Below are 20,042 nucleotides of genomic sequence, written 5' to 3'. Positions count from 1 at the left end.
GAGATACGAGTGGTCCACGTGCGGCCCAGTTGACTGGCCTTATCCCAGGCCATTCAACAGCCTCTTGTAAATAAATGTAATGTAAAGTAATTAGCTGGTTTTTAATGGCGACCTTCTAGAGTAAAAATAACCAAATCAATACTTTTTATAGTTATTTAAGGTAAGTTTGAAGCCCTCTTATTTCCATTCATTCCCTCTAATAATTTTCCTTTGCGTATTTGGGACTTCAAGGCCGACCAAAACGTAGGAATATATATATATATATATATATATATTATTATATATTATATATATATACACATAACATATACATACATATATTCTATATATATATATATATATATATAATATATACATATAGACATTTTGCCATTTCTCCACAGTGCAGCAGGATCAAACTATGTATATGCAAGTCAATGAATTATATTCACAATGGAGTTCACATTATATTTACAATACTACTTCACATTATATATATATATATATATATATATATATATATATATATATATATATATATATATATATAAGATCGATCCTCACGTGAAAATGAAAGAAGGAGGAACCAAGAATTTCAACTTTTATTCCAAAGTCATCTTCAGGGTACTGAACAATTTTAAGAGAACAACTCATACAAGAAAGCAACATGAGGCCACAAATAATAAAACAAGTCAACAACCTACTTAAGTATGCAAATAAACATTGTTCAAAACAAAAGACATACTTAGCGGAAATATGTAGTTACTAAAATCACAGTACAAAACTATCTGTTTGTAAAATATCTAACAACTTGTTTAACTTTTAAATCATCAAGAATAAAACTTTTTAACAATTCGTCCATCTTAAAAAGACCATCGCTCATATTCATGTTATTAAAAGAACTAATGTGGCAACCTTCAACTAACAATCTGTCATGCATTGATGAACTTCTAAAAACGACTCTAGCTGAATTCCAGTCTATAGGGTGTTCAAAATCTCTCACGTGACAAAAAATGGCACTTGAACCGTTCGCAACCCGTACATTATATTTACGCTGTGTAACTCTCTTACTTAGCTCCTTATCAGATTGCCCAATATAAGGCAAATTACAAACAGAGCAGTTAATTTTGTACACGCCTCCTGTCGTCATCACTGATTTATTACAAGACAATGCATTTTTGACAGATGAATTATTACTAAAAACAACATTTATATTCAGACATTTCAGGCTTCGTACAATTGATAAAAATTCACAGTGGTATGGCAAAACTAAAATATTTTCAATTTCAAACTTACTTGATCTTTCCTGACAATAAAAAGATTTTTTGGCACTTTGGAGGCAACTATCACTAAAATACCTTGGGTAACATAATTCTCTCGTAATTTCATAGATGTTTTTCATTTCCTCGTCTAAGAATTCAGGATCACAAACTCTATATTCCCGTAAAAACATCCCTGAGAAGACTGTTCGTTTTACCTTGGGGTGATGGCTGGAAAAATGATGAATGAAAGCATTCACTGCTGTTGGTTTACGGCAAACTTTGAATGTAAAACCGTTGTCGGTTCTCATAACGACGGTGTCAAGAAATGGTAGGGTTTTATCCTGTTCTATTTTCAATATGAATTTTATGGATGGAACCAGGCCATTCCAAAGTTCTAAAAACTCCAAGGGGTCACGATCCCGTGGCCACAGGCATATTACGTCATCAACGTATCTGTACCATGTCAAAGTAAATGTAATGATATCTGGTAGGTATCCGATTTCGTAAAACTCCATATAGATATTTGAGAGAATTGCAGATAAACAGCTTCCCATTGCCAAACCAAAAATCTGTCTATAAAAACAACCATTAAACGTAAACGTATTAACAACTATGCACAACTTTATCAACTTAATAAAAACATGGTGGGAAACAGGAATATTTATATAATTCCTTTTTTCTTGTAGAAATTGTAGCAGATCATCAATGGGCACTTTCGTAAACAATGAATTGACATCAAACCTAATTAACCTGCAATTTGCATCTCTGACTTTCAACTTCGTGATAAGGTCTTCCGTGATATATTTCCTATCAGCGGATTTAACAGAGATCCTAACCATTTTGACAAATGATAAGAAGCTGAGCCTATCGAACTGATAATGGGTCTGATTGGTTTGCCTTCTTTATGAATCTTTCCTGTGCCATTATACATATAAGGAAGAGTGACATTAACGGCAGAGAATTTCTTGGCTAGTTCATGGTGCGCCTTTAACAAAGATTTCACAGTACTATTATAATGTTTATTAACTTTATCGGTGGGGTCTCTTATTTGGAAATAGAACAGGATAAAACCCTACCATTTCTTGACACAGTCGTTATGAGAACCGACAACGGTTTTAAATTCAAAGTTTACCGTAAACCAACAGCAGTGAATGCTTTCATTCATAATTTTTCCAGTTATCACCCCAAGATAAAACGAACAGTCTTCTCAGGGATGTTTTTACGGGCATATAGAATTTGTGATCCTGAATTCTTAGACGAGGAAATGAAGAACATCTATGAAATTGCGAGAGAATTATGTTACCCAAGGTATTTTATTGATAGTTGCCTCCAAAGCGCCAAAAAATCATTTTATTGTCATGAAAGATCAAGTAAGTTTGAAATTGAAAATATTTTAGTGTTGCCATACGACTGTGAATTTTATCAATTGTACGTAGCCTGAAATGTCTGAATATAATTGTTGTTTTTAGTAATAATTCATCTGTCAAAAATGCATTGTTTTGTAATAAATCAGTGATGACAACAGGAGGAGTGTACAAAATTAATTGCTCTGTTTGTAATTTGCCTTATATTGGGCAATCTGATAAGGAGCTAAGTAAGAGAGTTACACAGCATAAATATAATGTACGGGTTGCGAATGGTTCAAGTGCCATTTTTTGTCACGTGAGGGATTTTGAACACCCTATAGACTGGAATTCAGCTAGAGTCGTTTTTAGAAGTTCAGCAATGCATTGTTAGTTGAAGGTTGCCTCATTAGTTCTTTTAATAACATGAATATGAGCGATGGTCTTTTTAAGATGGACAAATTGTTAAATAGTTTTATTCTTGATGATTTAAAAGTTAAACAAGTTGTTAGATAATTTACAAACAGATAGTTTTGTACTGTGATTTTAGTAACTACATATTTCCGCTAAGTATGTCTTTTGTTTTGAACAATGTTTATTTGCATACTTAAGTAGGTTGTTGACTTGTTTTATTATTTGTGGCCTCATGTTGCTTTCTTGTATGAGTTGTTCTCTTAAAATTGTTCAGTACCCTGAAGATGACTTTGGAATAAAAGTTGAAAGTCTTGGTACCTCCTTCTTTCATTTTCACGTGAGGATCTCTTATATACTTCACCCACGGGACGATAGTGGAATTGCAAGACATTATATATATATTATATATATATATATATATATATAATATATTATATATATATATATATATATGTAACATGGGGAAGAACCCCCAGTATTCATAAGGTAAGCGTGGACACGAAACGGAAGGCAGACCCACACATCCCATTACTTATAACCTTTCTCTCTCTCTCTCTCTCTCTAGCACCGACAATCTCTCTCTCTCTCTCTCTCTCTCTCTCCAAGGAATCTCTCCATTCTAACAGGTAATGAAAATGAGAGAGTTGCATCATAACATTAGCGTTTATTAACAAGAATAAATAAATCAATTAACCAAGTAATCCAGTCTTACAGACTAACTCAAAAACAGTACAATGTCAAGTCACCAAAAAGTCCACACCCCACTGGGAACTCTTTTGTCCCCCGGTATTCCAGATCCGTCTGTTTCAAAGAAACAGAACACATCCCGGTAAGTACACACAAGTTTAAAGACAAAGTTAATAAAATGGAACATCTTACAAGATATCAAACAAGCACTTGAACACTTACCCAGACAGCCGGACACTAAACACTATGTCACAAAAAACTCCCCCGGCGAATGCCACGGCATCTTTGCCTGTGACTCGAAGCCCTCTGTCAAAATCCCTCCCATAGGCTTGGGTATGAACCTATTTAACAGAAAGAGGCACACACGCACATACGAACACACAGTTCGATAGCGCCTCGCGGTTCTAGCTGCATCCAGTTTCCCAAAGGCACTTTGAGAAGAGTTCATAAACTGTCGTGCATTGACTTCCTGAACTAAGCACTTTTATCTCACGCCACCCCCAGAAACTCATTGATCAGCTACTCTCAGGTCGTTACCTCTGCACTGTTCTCCACATTCCATAGGTCACAGAGAACGCATATTATTAATCAAAACCCCTAGGCCTTACAGATAGCTCGGCCTCGCACAAATGCTAGCCCCCGCCTAGCAAAATTGCTTATAACACAAAACACTGGCCGGCTTAAAATAAAATAAGTAAAACTGCACGTCTCTGGCATTATAAAATAAAGTCTTATCACGCTTTATCTCCCAATAACACAAGACGCATTTTCTCTCATATTTTCTGCATTAGGATTCTTGAATATCCCTCTTCGCTTGTCTGCAACTAGCTGCACAGACAGCAACAGGCTATAGCAGGCTGTAGCAACTGTAGGAAGACGGAATGCCTCCCTCATCGTAGAATACTTCTCACGGCTTCTGTGGATCCCCAAAAAACACGCTGTAGAATTCTCTCGAACACCCACGTGGAAATTCTTGCAATCACCCTGGACAACATGGCAGCAACCTCTCTTCACGGCTGGTGGACGTCTTGCTGGTGTCGGGGAACGACTTTTGGCGTACGTTAGTATGTCAGTCAAGTCACTGGTCAATCCAAGAAAATTAACTCAGACATACTACTTCTATCAAACAATGATCTCAAAAAGGTCAGAAATACTAACTGAACGTCTCCCAATTAACTCCCTTAAATATGACTACTAAAATGATAAGTCATTATCACAACTCTCTAAGAAAAAGAAACATAAAGTTCTCCAACTCAATTCTCCAAATTCACACATCAGCACACACACAACTCAGAAATCACAGCAACTCCACGGACTTCTGTACTCACATTTCAAACTCGAATGTGCTCACAAAAAAAAAAAAAAAAAAAAAAAAAATCGTAACGAGCTCAAGAAAGAAAAAGAATCTCGTAACACCCAGACCCAAAAATGTTCTCTCAAGTTCTGACATTTAAACAACCCACAAAATCAGCAAAAATCTCCAACTTTTAACAGCAAAAACCCCTTTACTGCTCAATAATTAATCACAATGACTTAATGTCAAACTCCCATTACTTAAGTAACAACCCTCGAAAAAGAAATTACATCTCCCGGTAAATCAAATCTCCCGTCCAAAAAAGAAATGCTACTTAAGCTCAATCCCCAACTTATATCTCTCAAGGAAAAGGAAGAAAAATAATAATAAAAAAAGGATAATCACAAGATTTATCCAATCACAAAATACGGAATGCCTCCCTCATCGTAGAATACTTCTCACGGCTTCTGTGGATCCCCAAAAAACACGCTGTAGAATTCTCTCGAACACCCATGTGGAAATTCTTGTAATCACCCTGGACAACATGGCAGCAACCTCTCTTCACGGCTGGTGGACGTCTTGCTGGTGTCGGGGAACGACTTTTGGCGTACGTTAGTATGTCAGTCAAGTCACTGGTCAATCCAAGAAAATTAACTCAGACATACTACTTCTATCAAACAATGATCTCAAAAAGGTCAGAAATACTAACTGAACGTCTCCCAATTAACTCCCTTAAATATGACTACTAAAATGATAAGTCATTATCACAACTCTCTAAGAAAAAGAAACATAAAGTTCTCCAACTCAATTCTCCAAATTCACACATCAGCACACACACAACTCAGAAATCACAGCAACTCCACGGACTTCTGTACTCACATTTCAAACTCGAATGTGCTCACAAAAAAAAAAAAAAAAAAAAAAACAAAAAAAAAAAAAAAAAAAAAAATCGTAACGAGCTCAAGAAAGAAAAGAATCGCGTAACACCCAGACCCAAAAATGTTCTCTCAAGTTCTGACATTTAAACAACCCACAAAATCAGCAAAAATCTCCAACTTTTAACAGCAAAAACCCCTTTACTGCTCAATAATTAATCACAATGACTTAATGTCAAACTCCCATTACTTAAGTAACAACCCTCGAAAAATTACATCTCCCGGTAAATCAAATCTCCCGTCCAAAAAAGAAATGCTACTTAAGCTCAATCCCCAACTTATATCTCTCAAGGAAAAGGAAGAAAAATAATAATAAAAAAAGGATAATCACAAGATTTCCCCAATCACAAAATACATAACATATGTATAATATGCATAACTCCCGCGTTTTCCCCAAGAAATGCTCCATGTAAAGCCCCGGAATTTGCCAGAAAGCAAACTCTCACACGTGCGCTTTCGTGAAATGCTATAGCCAACATTTCCAGATATTGCAAAAATTCTGATCTGTCACCATCAGAGGAAAAGAAACAGCACAGCGCTCATCACATCGCTTGTCAGCAGAAAAATCGCCTGCAGACGCATGCTCAAACAACAGCACAAAAATTGTCTAGTCAGACACATAAGTTTGGAAACTCATGATTCTCTAGAAAAAGGTCTAACAGACACATCTCACAGAATTAACTCCAGGATATGACTAATGTGTTCAAAAATTTGTCTCGAAGACTTATTCTCTCAACATGACTTTTCCCCAAATTATATTTCTCCAAGAATAACACACTTGTGAACATAAAAAAATGCACACATCTCCAAATGGCTCGTAATGCAGTAATGCCATTCGCCTCTAAATAGTCACGAAATCAAAAAAGAGAATCACAGAAATCTTCTCTTGTCTCGAAAAAAAAAAAAAAAAAAAACTCCCATAACCACAAAAAGAGGGTCACCCGCCCAAGATCAATTCCAACTCCATTATGAGACACCATATTAATAATAACACCACTCCGGTTATAAAAATATTTCCTCCATTTGGTTAATAACCAACCCCATATTATTCTCTCTTATTTCTCTAATAGCCACATGTCAGTAAAAAAAAACACCACTCCAAGAATAGAGAATAGTCACCTCTATTTCGGCAAATACAAAATATTTACCTCTATTTCCCCAATAACTCCATGTGGAACAAAACAAGGCTCCAAAAATATATCTCCAAAAAATGTGCACTCAAGGCAACTAACTCACATACTCACAAATATTGCCCCATAATCTCCAAATATGTGTCTCCATTTGCAACAAAGATGGCTGCAAAATAATTGAACTAAACATAGCTCTCATCACATTGGCAAATATCAACAATGGCCAAAAATATATCTCCCATATATTATATCTCAAATATAACTCCAAAATAACATATCTCAATTATAACTCCAATTCTCCAGAGAATAACTCAATGTTATAGTAAAAAACCATAAAAACTCTCTCCATTTAGCATAACTGCTAAAAAAAAAGGCAAAAACTCGGCAAATAAAACTGTCTAGAAAATTCTAGAAAAAATCACTAATGTGCCACAACTCATTATAACAGAACTCCCAACTCACAGTGTTTAAGCCAAGACTTCTCCATATGCACTACGACATAAGTCACTAGAAAACTTAACCAAGTTTCCTATCTCTCACAAAGTTGTCACAAATACAACAAGGGTATTGTGCAAGAAAACTCACAATTTCTGGAACACAAATATCCAGAGAAAAAATGTAGTGCCATTACGTATGCATTCAAAACATGCAAGAATTCTCCCATATATTACTCTATAGCATCAAATAGCTAAAACACGAACACGTTCCCGAACAATGACTCTAAGTCACGAACTGAGATAATATTCACACTAACTGGAGAGAAAAAACAAATTCAAATTCACCCTTGGTAAAAAAAACTTGTGTCAGCGATGGCTAATTTCCAAAAAAGGAGAAAAGAAAAATCAACGGCACCATTAACTATCTCCCGTAACTCACTAGATGTCAAGCAATTATCTGCTGAACTCATAAAAGAAAAATAAAACTAATGTGTTGTTAGTTCCTCCCAAAATCAAAAAAAGATTTCACCTCCCTTGATAGCATTAAAACGCCCACGTATTAGTATATAAAAAATCAGTATCAGAAATATCGTTATCACAAAATCACCAAAAAAAATTGCTATCATCAAAATCATCAGTATCAGTACAAAAAATATCACCAATGTTAATGCTTGTCCATTCTCCAAAAATTCAGCACAAAATTCAGCAAAAGTTCAGCAAGATTCCACACAATTCACCAAGATTCAGTCAGATTCATCAAGATTCAGCAAAACTCATCCCCGTGAATCACTGAAAATATTCTCCAAAGTTACAAGAACTCAACAAATAATTAACACAAGACTTCTCCCATTAATTCATTGTAATAATTCTCCTTGAATAATTATCTGTGATAATTATTGACTAATCTCCCATGAAATATCTCAAAACTCTCTCGTAAATCAATTCTCCCGTAATGATAATTATACTTAAGCAAACCTCCCGTGACACATCTCAAGTATAATAATTATTAATAATAATAATAATAACTCTTCATAGCAATAATTCTCTTGCAAAAATCTCAAGTAAGGGTGAAATTCAAATAGCATATACAGTATTGCTGAATCCTACGACATACAATTTCTCCAGCATGCAACACCATGACATAACACCATTGCCACACAACACAGATACAACACCAATCATCGGCATTTCAAAGTAATTTCTCCAACACAACAAAAAAATAATCTGTGTATCCCCCTTATATTTGTGTCTTTCAAGGCACAAAGAAACATATAACACATCCCGTGCATGTTAACTACTTTTCCCCTCATTCACGGAAAAGAAAAATCTCTTTTTATTTCCTTTTCTCTTCCTCCAAGAGAGAAAAAAAAATCTCTTTTCTAAAAAAAAGACTCCACGGGCATTTCACTTCATCAACTAATCAATCAGCTGATATCTTAGCATTCATGGTCAAGGCCAGACCCATCCCCAACACAAAGAAAAAAAAAAGGAAAAGGGGGAGTTCACCCACACTGAGAAAAAAAAATTTCTCCCCCCCGTGAGAACAACCCCTCAGTCGAGCGGCAGAACACTCCCCCAAGGCATGCACAACAGTACCCCCACTCCCCTTGAACAGTGTCTGAGGACCCCTTCCCAAGGTATACACTAGTGCCCATCCCTGCACTATCTCTCGAGGGAGGCCAATGGTACCTTCCATGCCACGATCCCCCCGAGGGATGCCAGTATACCCTCGCAATGCAAGGCGCCTCTCTGCAGAAATGTGCTGAGCCCGTAAAATTGTGGCCGCTCTGTGTCACTAAGCCAGATATGATTATCCAAGCACAGTTCACATGCATAGAAAAATACACTCCTATGTTTTAAACAAAGACAAATGCATACGTCTATTATAAACACGTGCAAATAAAGAAAACACGTCACTATGGGGCAAAGACAAGAAAAATTGTTGACCTCTTGAACCAATCCCATTTCCCTGAAATATTTAAACAAAAACCCTCTCCCTTTGATAAACAATAGTTTTTTAATACTCACCACTCCATAATGGGAAAAAAGAACTCGAAATTCTCGTAGAATACGTAAATCTCGTCGGCACAATACAAACGCGATCGGCGAGATGACCCCTAGCAACCGTCACTCATGAACTAGACTGAGTTGCTTGTCTCACGACTCCCGCCCTGAAGAATCTCGGTACGGGCAAATTTGATGACCCTAATAGAAATTCTTTCCTCATCCCCCCATCCCACGGACGGATATTTTCTCTACCCCTTTTTCACTTAGCAACCGAGATCTAACAATTTAACAATTTTCCACAATCCCTCAAAGCTTTGTCGTTCGAAAACTATCGCTAAGCCATAACCCCTTTTATTTTCTAACTGGCCACCCATCTCTACATTGGCGTTCCTAGGCATAGAAAAGAAAAAAAAAAAAAAACTTTCATATCCCCTCTTAACCGTCTGCCACCACTATAACATGGGGGAAGAACCCCCAGTATTCATAAGGTAAGCGTGGACACGAAACGGAAGGCAGACCCACACATCCCATTACTTATAACCTTTCTCTCTCTCTCTCTCTCTCTCTAGCACCGACAATCTCTCTCTCTCTCTCTCTCTCTCCAAGGAATCTCTCCATTCTAACAGGTAATGAAAATGAGAGAGTTGCATCATAACATTAGCGTTTATTAACAAGAATAAATAAATCTATTAACCAAGTAATCCAGTCTTACAGACTAACTCAAAAACAGTACAATGTCAAGTCACCAAAAAGTCCACACCCCACTGGGAACTCTTTTGTCCCCCGGTATTCCAGATCCGTCTGTTTCAAAGAAACAGAACACATCCCGGTAAGTACACACAAGTTTAAAGACAAAGTTAATAAAATGGAACATCTTACAAGATATCAAACAAGCACTTGAACACTTACCCAGACAGCCGGACACTAAACACTATGTCACAAAAAACTCCCCCGGCGAATGCCACGGCATCTTTGCCTGTGACTCGAAGCCCTCTGTCAAAATCCCTCCCATAGGCTTGGGTATGAACCTATTTAACAGAAAGAGGCACACACGCACATACGAACACACAGTTCGATAGCGCCTCGCGGTTCTAGCTGCATCCAGTTTCCCAAAGGCACTTTGAGAAGAGTTCATAAACTGTCGTGCATTGACTTCCTGAACTAAGCACTTTTATCTCACGCCACCCCCAGAAACTCATTGATCAGCTACTCTCAGGTCGTTACCTCTGCACTGTTCTCCACATTCCATAGGTCACAGAGAACGCATATTATTAATCAAAACCCCTAGGCCTTACATATATATATATATATAATGTGTATGTATGTATGTATATCATTACAACTCGTATGCTTTCGTTATTTGTTTTGAGAATGTACCTGCTACAATCAAGGCAACACTATAGTTTAAAAGTTCAAGATCATATTCAGTCTAGTAGTTCCTGTCTTAACTCTCCCCTCATAGCGGACCTTTTTATTGGTGCCTTTTGCTGAGGCTATCTCTAATCTTCAGTGTTTTTGGGGAAGTTTACGGTGCTTTTTTTAATAATAATAATATTAATAATAGCTTATTCACCACTATATTTTCTATCGAAAGGAAACTGAAATAAAATATTTCAAAAGGAAAGCATAATAATAATAATAATAATAATAATAATAATAATAATAATAATAATAATAATAATAATAATAATAATAATAATAATCGCTTAATCAACACTATATTTTCTATCGAAAGGAAAAATGAAATAAATATTTCACAAAGAAAGCATAATAATAATAATAATAATAATAATAATAACAATAATCACTTATTCAATTCTATATTTTCTATGGAAAGGAAAATGAAATAAAATTTTTCAAAATGAACGCATTCAGCAGTTGCCTCACCTTCTTGCACTTCTTGATCATTGTCAGGTAACGGATCCGACTGGCGATTTACCGTCAGTCTTGACCTCCTAAGCTGTACTTCACTCATAGCCATTCCATCTCCCAAGAATTCCAGTTCTGGCAACCATGGAATGAAGTTTGAGATCGCATTCAGCTCGATATCTTTGTTAAGGTGCTTGAACACCAAACGTTCATCAACCCACTCCAGAATAATCTGTACCTCAGTAACGAAATTGAAGTTGGCTATGTCGATTTTTCTGATGGAAAGGATGTTCATTTCAAATAGGACCTGCACTGGCTCGTCTTCCTCCCTTGATGGGGAATCTGAGGCGTCGTAGGAACTATCCAGTTCTAGGAAGTTGCAGTTGAGCTCGTCAGAGCCATCAGGGCAATCTGTTGCGAGATTACATCTTTCCTCGATTTTCACACAGGCTCCATCATTGCAAGAAAACTGTTCCGAAACCACAAGATGTCAGGACGAGCGTCATATTATATTGACCACATCTGTCATTCTTGACAATCCAGGTGTTGAACCCGATTGGGTAGTCAGTTGGTGACGTCATCTCCAGCGTCGCCTGAATATCAGGTTTGTCAAGTCGAAACAAAGTCCACGAACCGTAACTTGTGATACCAGTCACTGGATCGGTAACGGCGGGATTTTTCACAATTTGTGAGTAATAGACTCCTGAAAAAGAAATGCTGTTATTTTCAAAGCTCAGGAAGTAATCGCGGTCAAATTCAGACTCCACACACAGTCCCCTGGCGTGAAGAACTTCCACTTTGTTGAAGTGGCATATGGCACAACGCTCTTCAAAGCAGTTCATTGAGAACCAGATGCCGTGTCTTGATTCAACTGTGTTTGCACTGGCTACGAAGGATACACAGTTGGATTCTTGTGAGATGTTTAATCCAGATCCGTAAGCGAAATTGGTATATGACAACGGGGTATTTGAGTAGTAATGACGCCATTCCTGAGTTTCTGGGTCGCCTCTCACTCCAAGCCAAAAACTATCTATTGTACTCTCACTACACCTGCTATCATAAGGTTCAGCAGTTTCGTATAGTTTTCGTTTGTCTGCTGAGGTGTAGGGTACAGACAGCGTTCCTCCAGATGTGTGGCACACCAGGGCACTGTCCTTGAAGGTACGAGGCTCTGGAAGAACTATCGTGAAATTGTTGTCTTTGCTGCAGAAGGACCCTTCGTAGCTTTCGAACAAATCTACATTTAAGAGGTCAAAGTCTTTCTCTAAGTCTTGAAAGCCAATCTTCGGCACAACATTGATGTGGATGCTGCATTCCGTATAAGATTTCATCACCGATTCCGGAAGGACATAGTCATAAAATCTCAAGTCAGACAGGTCAGCGTGGAGGCTCTGGAATTTGTTCAGCCCACCATCGAGGATGTCCTGATCTTGGCCTAAGAGTAGCAGACCACCTTCCCGCACCGCGAAACCATCGTCTCTACCGATTTTTACCTTGCCAGATGATGTCAATCCACCGGCGGATAAGTGCCAGATTTTGTCGTCCAGATCGAGAGCCACACATACGGAGAGCCACTGCTTCAAGTCTATGGATAAGGCCAGTTCTTCATAGACAGGGTTGCTGCAGCAGGCGAGGATGAATATCTGCTTCTTGAAATTGAGACCTGGTTGTTGGGATTAAAACGGTGGCCTTCTTAGGACATTTATGAGTGATCTGAAGTATATATATATATATATATATATATATATATATATATATATATATTATATATATAGATATATATATATATATATATATATATGTGTATATATATATATATATATATATATATATATATATATATATATATATATATATATATATATATATGAATAATCATCACATCACCGTGATTCATATAGATCATTCGAGCTACAAATGTCCTCTAATATCTAATTCGCTCTAACCTCGGAATTGATATATTCTCATATATGTACCGAAGGGGAATTTTTAGTTGAGAATAATTTCGTCCCCTCATGGGATCGAACCACCGGACCCATGAGGAGACGAAATTATTCTCAACTAAAAATTCCCCTTCGGTACATATATGAGAATATATCAATTCCGGGGTAGAGCGAATTAGATATTAAAGGACATTTGTAGCTCGAATGATATCTCTATGGTATAATAATAGTATATATCTATATGCTATATATATATATATATGTATGGATATAATACATGTTATTATTATATAATATTGTATATAATATATATATATTAAAATATAGTATATATATAATCTTATAATAAATGTAAAATGGCCCAAATGCAAACTATATGTTTCGAAGCTTGTTATAAGGGTGGTAGTCAGACCACCGAAATATAGTCCTTAGCTGCAAAACAGAGTGTATTAATGGGCTTCTTACACTTGAGACGTATCCCGTTTTAACAGAAGAATTTATTCACACACATACACACACACACACACACATATATATATATATATATATATATATATCTATATATATATGTATATATAATATATATATATAGTATGTATATATATATATATATAATAATATATATATATAATATTATATATATATATATATATATATATATATATATATAGCTAGACTTTACTTTCCAAACGCAAAGCTACATAAGAAAGATTTTGGTAGCGAGTAATACCTTTGCTATTTTGCAGCATCTGTTTTTCTTGTTGCTATATTTTTTTTTTATAAGTCACAGTTAGAAAAATGGATGACAAAGTAATGGCAGACTACAACAAGACTGAAGGAAGGAGAAGAGAAATTTGTCGCTGCCCCCTAAAATGGTGTACAGGATGTTGCTCTTTTCTTTTATGAAGCCTATGTATGAATTTATGTGAATACTCGTGTACATTAATGTATTCATAAACAAGAAAAGGTTAGCCATTTTCACTAGAAAATAAAATAGATAAAAATTTATCATTACTATTAACATATAACTATTTTTTCTTTTTTGTCACTTCGAAATCGGGGATTTGCAGTGAAGAGAGTATGCCAAAAATGTGAGGAAACAGAGAAGTTGGCTGTTACTAACATGATTTATCTGGTAGAAGGTTTCCGGTAGATTGCATACACAAGCACATACGCGCATCCAGATGTAAACGTGCAAATACACACACACACACACACACAATATCATCCCATACCAAGGTAGATCTCGTTGGCCTCGTCCTCCACAGCGTAGGAGAAGACGGCGTCCTCGTCCCTCGCCTGCAGGAGCCTGATTCTGAAGCAGACCGTGAAGCCCCTCATCGCGGGGACTTTCTTTCGGTACCTGAGCAGCGTGTCCGTCCGGGCTATTCCATTCGCCTGGAAGCGAACGACGCTTTTCATAGCCCCTGTGTGTGGGGGGGAGAGAGAAAATGAGTTAAAGCACCGCTATCTTGAATAGAGGATCTCTATTCAAGATGGCGGTGGTTACAGCCACCTCCAGAGATCTCAGGCTCAGAGGTGGAGGTGCCTGATGAAAAAAAGGCACGACAAGGTATCCTCCCTCTCTCTCTCCTTACCTTGTGAGTCGACCGCACGCGGGGCATTCGCCAACAACACCACACAAAAAAACAGAAACTCGGCCAAACGACTCCAGGAGCGGGACGTCTTCCAGTGACGGCCAGTGTCCAGTCTCCCGCCATCTTGGTCCTCCATGTCACACTCTGGGGAAAGAAAGAGGAGAGATATGTGAGACTCTCATCGTTTTCATTTATCTTTTCATCTAGGGAATTTTAAAGAAAATTATAGGGAAAAAGTTAGGTTATTTATTCATGTTTGGAACAAAGATATTAGAAAGAAAGGTGGTTGGTTATTCATGGTCTTTTCGTCAAGGCTTGCAAAGCGCTGAAGTTACTATAATGATAAGCTTAGTGTGGCTCTCTGAACTTGACCACTCAACTGGGAAGAAGTTTTTCTAGTTAATTAAAAGTGATGAAAGAAAACAAGCGAATATGATCACAACCTGACCATGAGTCCCATGTTATCAGTGATGTCATCGAAGAAAACTAGCCATTAACGTCCCCGTCAAGATTTTGCGAAAATGCCTTTGTGCAGAAAAAAATGAATAAATAAATAATAAATAAACAAATGAAAATAGAGCGAAAAAATCTTAACCAAAATAGAGCCTGCCATAAATCTTCTACTCACTTCAATATTATTGGCTCGTATTGGACCAGAAATTTATGGATGGGCCTTTTATTATGCAAATTACTTTTTCACGCTTCGCTCCTCAATCTGGCAACACGCAATTTGTCCACCGAAGCTCATCGCCTCCTCATAGAAAAAAAAATACTGAGGGCCACTTCTTATCGAAAATCCATTGACTGACGGCGACCTGAACTGCTTCACGTGAGGTGGTTATATCTTCCGAGTTTGTTTTTCGATGGGCACTTTCTCAGTGCATTCCATCTATCTATACTGCCTTTTCTTTCACCCTTCCAGCCTCCGTCCATCTTCACACGCCTCCTCCCACACTCGATTTTCCGAGCCAGACTTAAATAACACTTCACATACCCCCTTTAGGAGGAGGTTTTTAGCACCGTCAGTACACCTCAAGGGGTGCTCTGTAGGCGTTATTTTAAGGTCTCTGCGGCGTCCCTTCGACCCCTAGCTTGAACCTCTTTCATTCCCTTTGCTGTACCTCCGTGCAAATTCTCTTTCTTCCATCTTACTTTCCAACCTTGCCTAACAATTGCTTCATTGTGCAACTGCTTTGAGGTTTCTCTCCCGTTGCACCTTCAATTTTCACTCGAAGTTTCCTTTTCAACGCCGAATGACCTCATAGGTTCCAGCGCTTGGTCTTTGGCCTAAATGCGCATCCTACTTTCTTAAGGCTCCTCGACACTGAAGCCGCACTATTCCAGTGGCCATTGGCTCTCCTCATTGACAATAAACAATAGTAATATTTTTACCGGAATTTTCGTGTAGTAGCTAATTTCGTGAGGAGAATTTCAACGGCAATATATATTTACGTGCGCGTTATATTACCTTCAAAAGATCTTGCTCTCATCGAGTTTTTGCGTTCCAGAGAAAAATCCTTCATCCATCACCAGTTACGGGCTACTGAGAGGCAAGAGCCCGTGCCAGTACAAAGCTGGCTTAATCTATCATCAATATCATCATTGAGTTTCTGGGGGTTCATACCTAACGTATTATACAAACTGTATTGTTTAGGTTACTTATTTCTGAAAAAATGTGTGTGAAATTTGAAAAATTGTCAAGGTTTGGCTTGCAGCAAGTAGATGTCGTGCTTGCTCATGATCACCCTGTTTGCGCAATACGTTTCTCTCTTCGTCCTTCCGTAAAAAAAAAAAAAAAAAAAAAAAAAAAAAAAAAAAAAACTCGATAGTAATCAAGCCTTCGATCTTCACTTCGCCAGGAAAATACCTCGAGGAATTTTGTTGGGAATGCGTCTGTTCCCACTAATAGCTTCGAAGACCTTATGATTAATGCAGTAAACGCATATCTACCGATTATCTGTCGGGAGAAGATCAAATTGGTCCGTGTGACCATTACGTCGAATAAATTTCTCTTCGAGAGTCTCTGACGCCCACCTGTGCTACCAATTGAACACCCCCATAAATTCGTTGGAAATCTTTAAGAGCCACAAACGGCAACAGAATGAATTATAGATATCAATACGTTATTGACGGTGGTCGAATTATTATGTATACATCCTCCTTGGGCACAGTTGGATGTGGTTTTGACAACCAAATGTAGATGAATTGGTTCCTTGTATACCGTAGTGCAGAGATTCCCAAGCAGGGTTCCGTGGAACCCTGGGGTTCCTCATTCCATCACCAGGGGTTCCGCAAGAAGTCTTGAAATAAATTTGTATTGCAAAGGACGCTGATCTGAATTTACACAGCTCAGATAGCAGAGAGAGAGAGAGAGGCGAGACCGAGAAGAAAGAAGGAAGACGAGAGAGAGAGGAGAGAGAGAGAGAGAGAGAGAGAGAGAGAGAGAGAGAGAGAGAGAGCCTGTAAATAAAGGTTCCCTAGGATATGAGAAATTGTTTCAGGGGTTCCTTGAAGGTATAAAGGTTGGGAATCACTGCCGTAGTGTTTTGCTCACGTGTTCATTATTTACGAAACGGATGACGAGCGTTCCAAAATGGAAGCTTTAGAGATGATGGGGAGAAATGCCATGTAGTTGAAACAAGGCGTGATCCGACCGCCAGCTTTCTCGGGTTTAATCCCCGAGTAAGCGAAAATAATGGTGATAAAAAGAAAAATGTACAATATTTTCATCCTTTCCAAACTATAATAAAAATACGAAGTTTGGCATCAAGATCCCATATCCAAGAAAACCAATTCAAAAGCAAATCCTATTGTTTATAAAACTGGTATACGAACAAATGAAGAAATACGCAAGTAGCATAAAAAAAAAACTCAATATCTCGGTAAGGTTTCGATGGCATTTTGGCTTGCGACGACATTACTGGGCTGGCGTCATCGTCAAAAAAAAAAAATAAATAAATAAATAAATAATAAATACTTCGGAAGACAATTGATTGGAAGGTGACACCAGACCTTAGCTGTCTAGTCCAGGCAGCAATGAGCCTCGAAATAGCTTTTTGAAAACACCAAAGTTGATACGAAAATGTGACTTGGTAAACCAGCCAGCCACAGGCCTCTTGGCATATATCAGTTATAACATGGCCCCCAAATCGTAATTTTCCAGTATCACTTAAATAGGGAATTCACTAAACCTTGGGAATAACTTGCACCTAATGGGAATCATAGCTGATGACTCAATCTGCCCCCGGACAGGATTCGAACCTGTGCCTTTGGTTTAGTAGATATAGTGACAAGGGTGGCGGGGGGGGGGGGTCCACTTGACTATTACGTTAAATCTACGTTAATCAAATACCCAGGTTCGAATCCTGGCCAGAGACGGTATTCCTAAAGTATAGCCAATTCGATATTAAGTGACTTTACTATATATATATATATATATATATATATATAATATATATATATATATATATATATATATAATTGTCCATAAGGGGTTAGAGGGTCCTTTCCGTTTCCAGAATATTCTATGTCATAAAAATTTTTAAAGTTTAGACCCTAGATATATAGTTGTTATAGTATGAAGTAAGACTATCATAATGAATCTATCTGTTGCAAGTATCAGTGTGTCATTATGAAGAGAAAAAAAAATTAATGAAAAGCATGAAATTGTAAAACGAAATAATGGGCGACATTATTCAAAACAAAAAAGCAAAAAACTGAAGTCAAGAACGAATGAAATCGAACAAATCTTAAGTCTCGTCCACAAACGAACACCTCTACCAATTAACAGGAAGCAGTTTAGAACTTCGCGGATTGAACCCTAATGAGCGACACCGCAATAACACGGAAGCTACTTTACTTTTCTCTATTTGTTTACTTCTTCATTTCCTCCATCATTTTCTGCTTGACTGAGATTGATCGGACCTCATCAGTCGAGCGATGTTTTCGTTTATATGCCATCATGAAAGATGACCCATTAATTGCATAGATTTATCATGAATGTGACTTTGTTTAGATTTGCTTTGTATTTCATGCAAAATTACAATGCTTTTGCATGCATGTTTGATGTACTTGTACATGAACACGCACACACACACACACACGCACATCAGGGAACACAAAAGAACCGCTTATGTTACAAACAGATGCAATGGAACAGCCGCACATTGGAGAGGGTGGAAAGCAAGATGGAAGAAAAAGAATATGACAGGACGTAGTAAAAGGAATGAAAGGGGTTGTAGCTGGAGCCGAAGGGACGCTGCAAAGAACCTTAAAGTAGTGCTTACAATGCACCGACTACACTCCTATAGGGGCCATGATCTCAGGAAAACTCCAGGTTCGTTTGGCGAAGCTTCCAGACTTGATATCTGGACTGATCGGCAAACCAAGCTGGAACAGACATAAAGAGTCTGTCTCCGTGAAATTTAAAACAGGCCTCATTCACTCTGAGCGCAAAACTTGCAGTCCTTCGTCTCAAGGGTTCAAAGTGGAAGAAGAAGATGGTTTGTATGGTTTTTACGTTGCTTGGAACCAGTGGTTATTCAGCAACGGGATTAACGGCTTTACGTGACTTCTGAACCACATCGAGAGTGAACTTCTATCACCAGAAATACACATCCCTCACACCTCAGTGGAATACCAGAGTATCGAACTCGCACCCACCGAGGTTGTACGCCAACACCATACTGACCACGCCACTGAGACGCAAGAAGAAGAAGAAGACGAGAGAAAATACAAATATAAAGCAACTGAAACGAAGACCACTTCATAGCCCCCAGGAATCTCAACCACCTCTATCAGAAATCATTTCCTAAAATTGTCATATCAGATCATGTTGTGCGTGGATGACACCACATCTAAATATTATTATAGATCCACTGGCGAAGGTTACGCGGAATTATTGATCGAATTCACGGTGTGCTGTTTGCTAATGGCCATCTTAGTATACCCTTTCTATTGGATTAGTGTGCTGTTGCTACTCTAAGAAAGTTGATGCATAAATCTAATTTATTTGTCTCATTTTACAACCTATGACCGAAAGAGCATCGCCATTAGGCAAATAATGCTCATGTTATGCATGTAGCTGTATAACTTCGATGGGATCGAATGATTTTGTCGTCTCTCGGCTAATGCAATAATCATCA

At 37.8% G+C, this 20,042-nt stretch overlaps 1 protein-coding gene across 4 annotated transcripts in view; it reads right to left on the bottom strand.

The window, feature by feature from the left end:
• The window catches only part of LOC135212014 (glycine receptor subunit alpha-2-like), a 29,976-nt gene that overhangs the window by 5,447 nt on the left and 4,487 nt on the right, over positions 1-20,042 (bottom strand). For 2 of the 4 annotated variants that reach the window (XM_064245300.1, XM_064245301.1), the window contains exons 3-5: positions 14,899-15,042; positions 14,536-14,727; positions 11,376-13,020 (exon numbers count right to left, since the gene is read on the bottom strand). In XM_064245300.1, coding sequence (XP_064101370.1) covers positions 11,376-11,652 — 277 coding nt within the window. In that variant the 5' untranslated portion in view covers positions 11,653-13,020; positions 14,536-14,727; positions 14,899-15,042. Of the gene's footprint in view, positions 1-11,375; positions 13,021-14,535; positions 14,728-14,898; positions 15,043-20,042 lie in introns of those variants that run through there. The other 2 variants (XM_064245298.1, XM_064245299.1) reach the window with 1 other exon arrangement.

The sequence above is a fragment of the Macrobrachium nipponense genome, chromosome 40 (genome assembly GCF_015104395.2).
Source record: "Macrobrachium nipponense isolate FS-2020 chromosome 40, ASM1510439v2, whole genome shotgun sequence".
In the NCBI taxonomy this organism is placed as follows: domain Eukaryota; kingdom Metazoa; phylum Arthropoda; class Malacostraca; order Decapoda; family Palaemonidae; genus Macrobrachium; species Macrobrachium nipponense.
The sequence above is the reverse complement of the archived record's forward strand: the minus strand, read 5'-3'. Positions and strand labels throughout refer to the sequence as shown.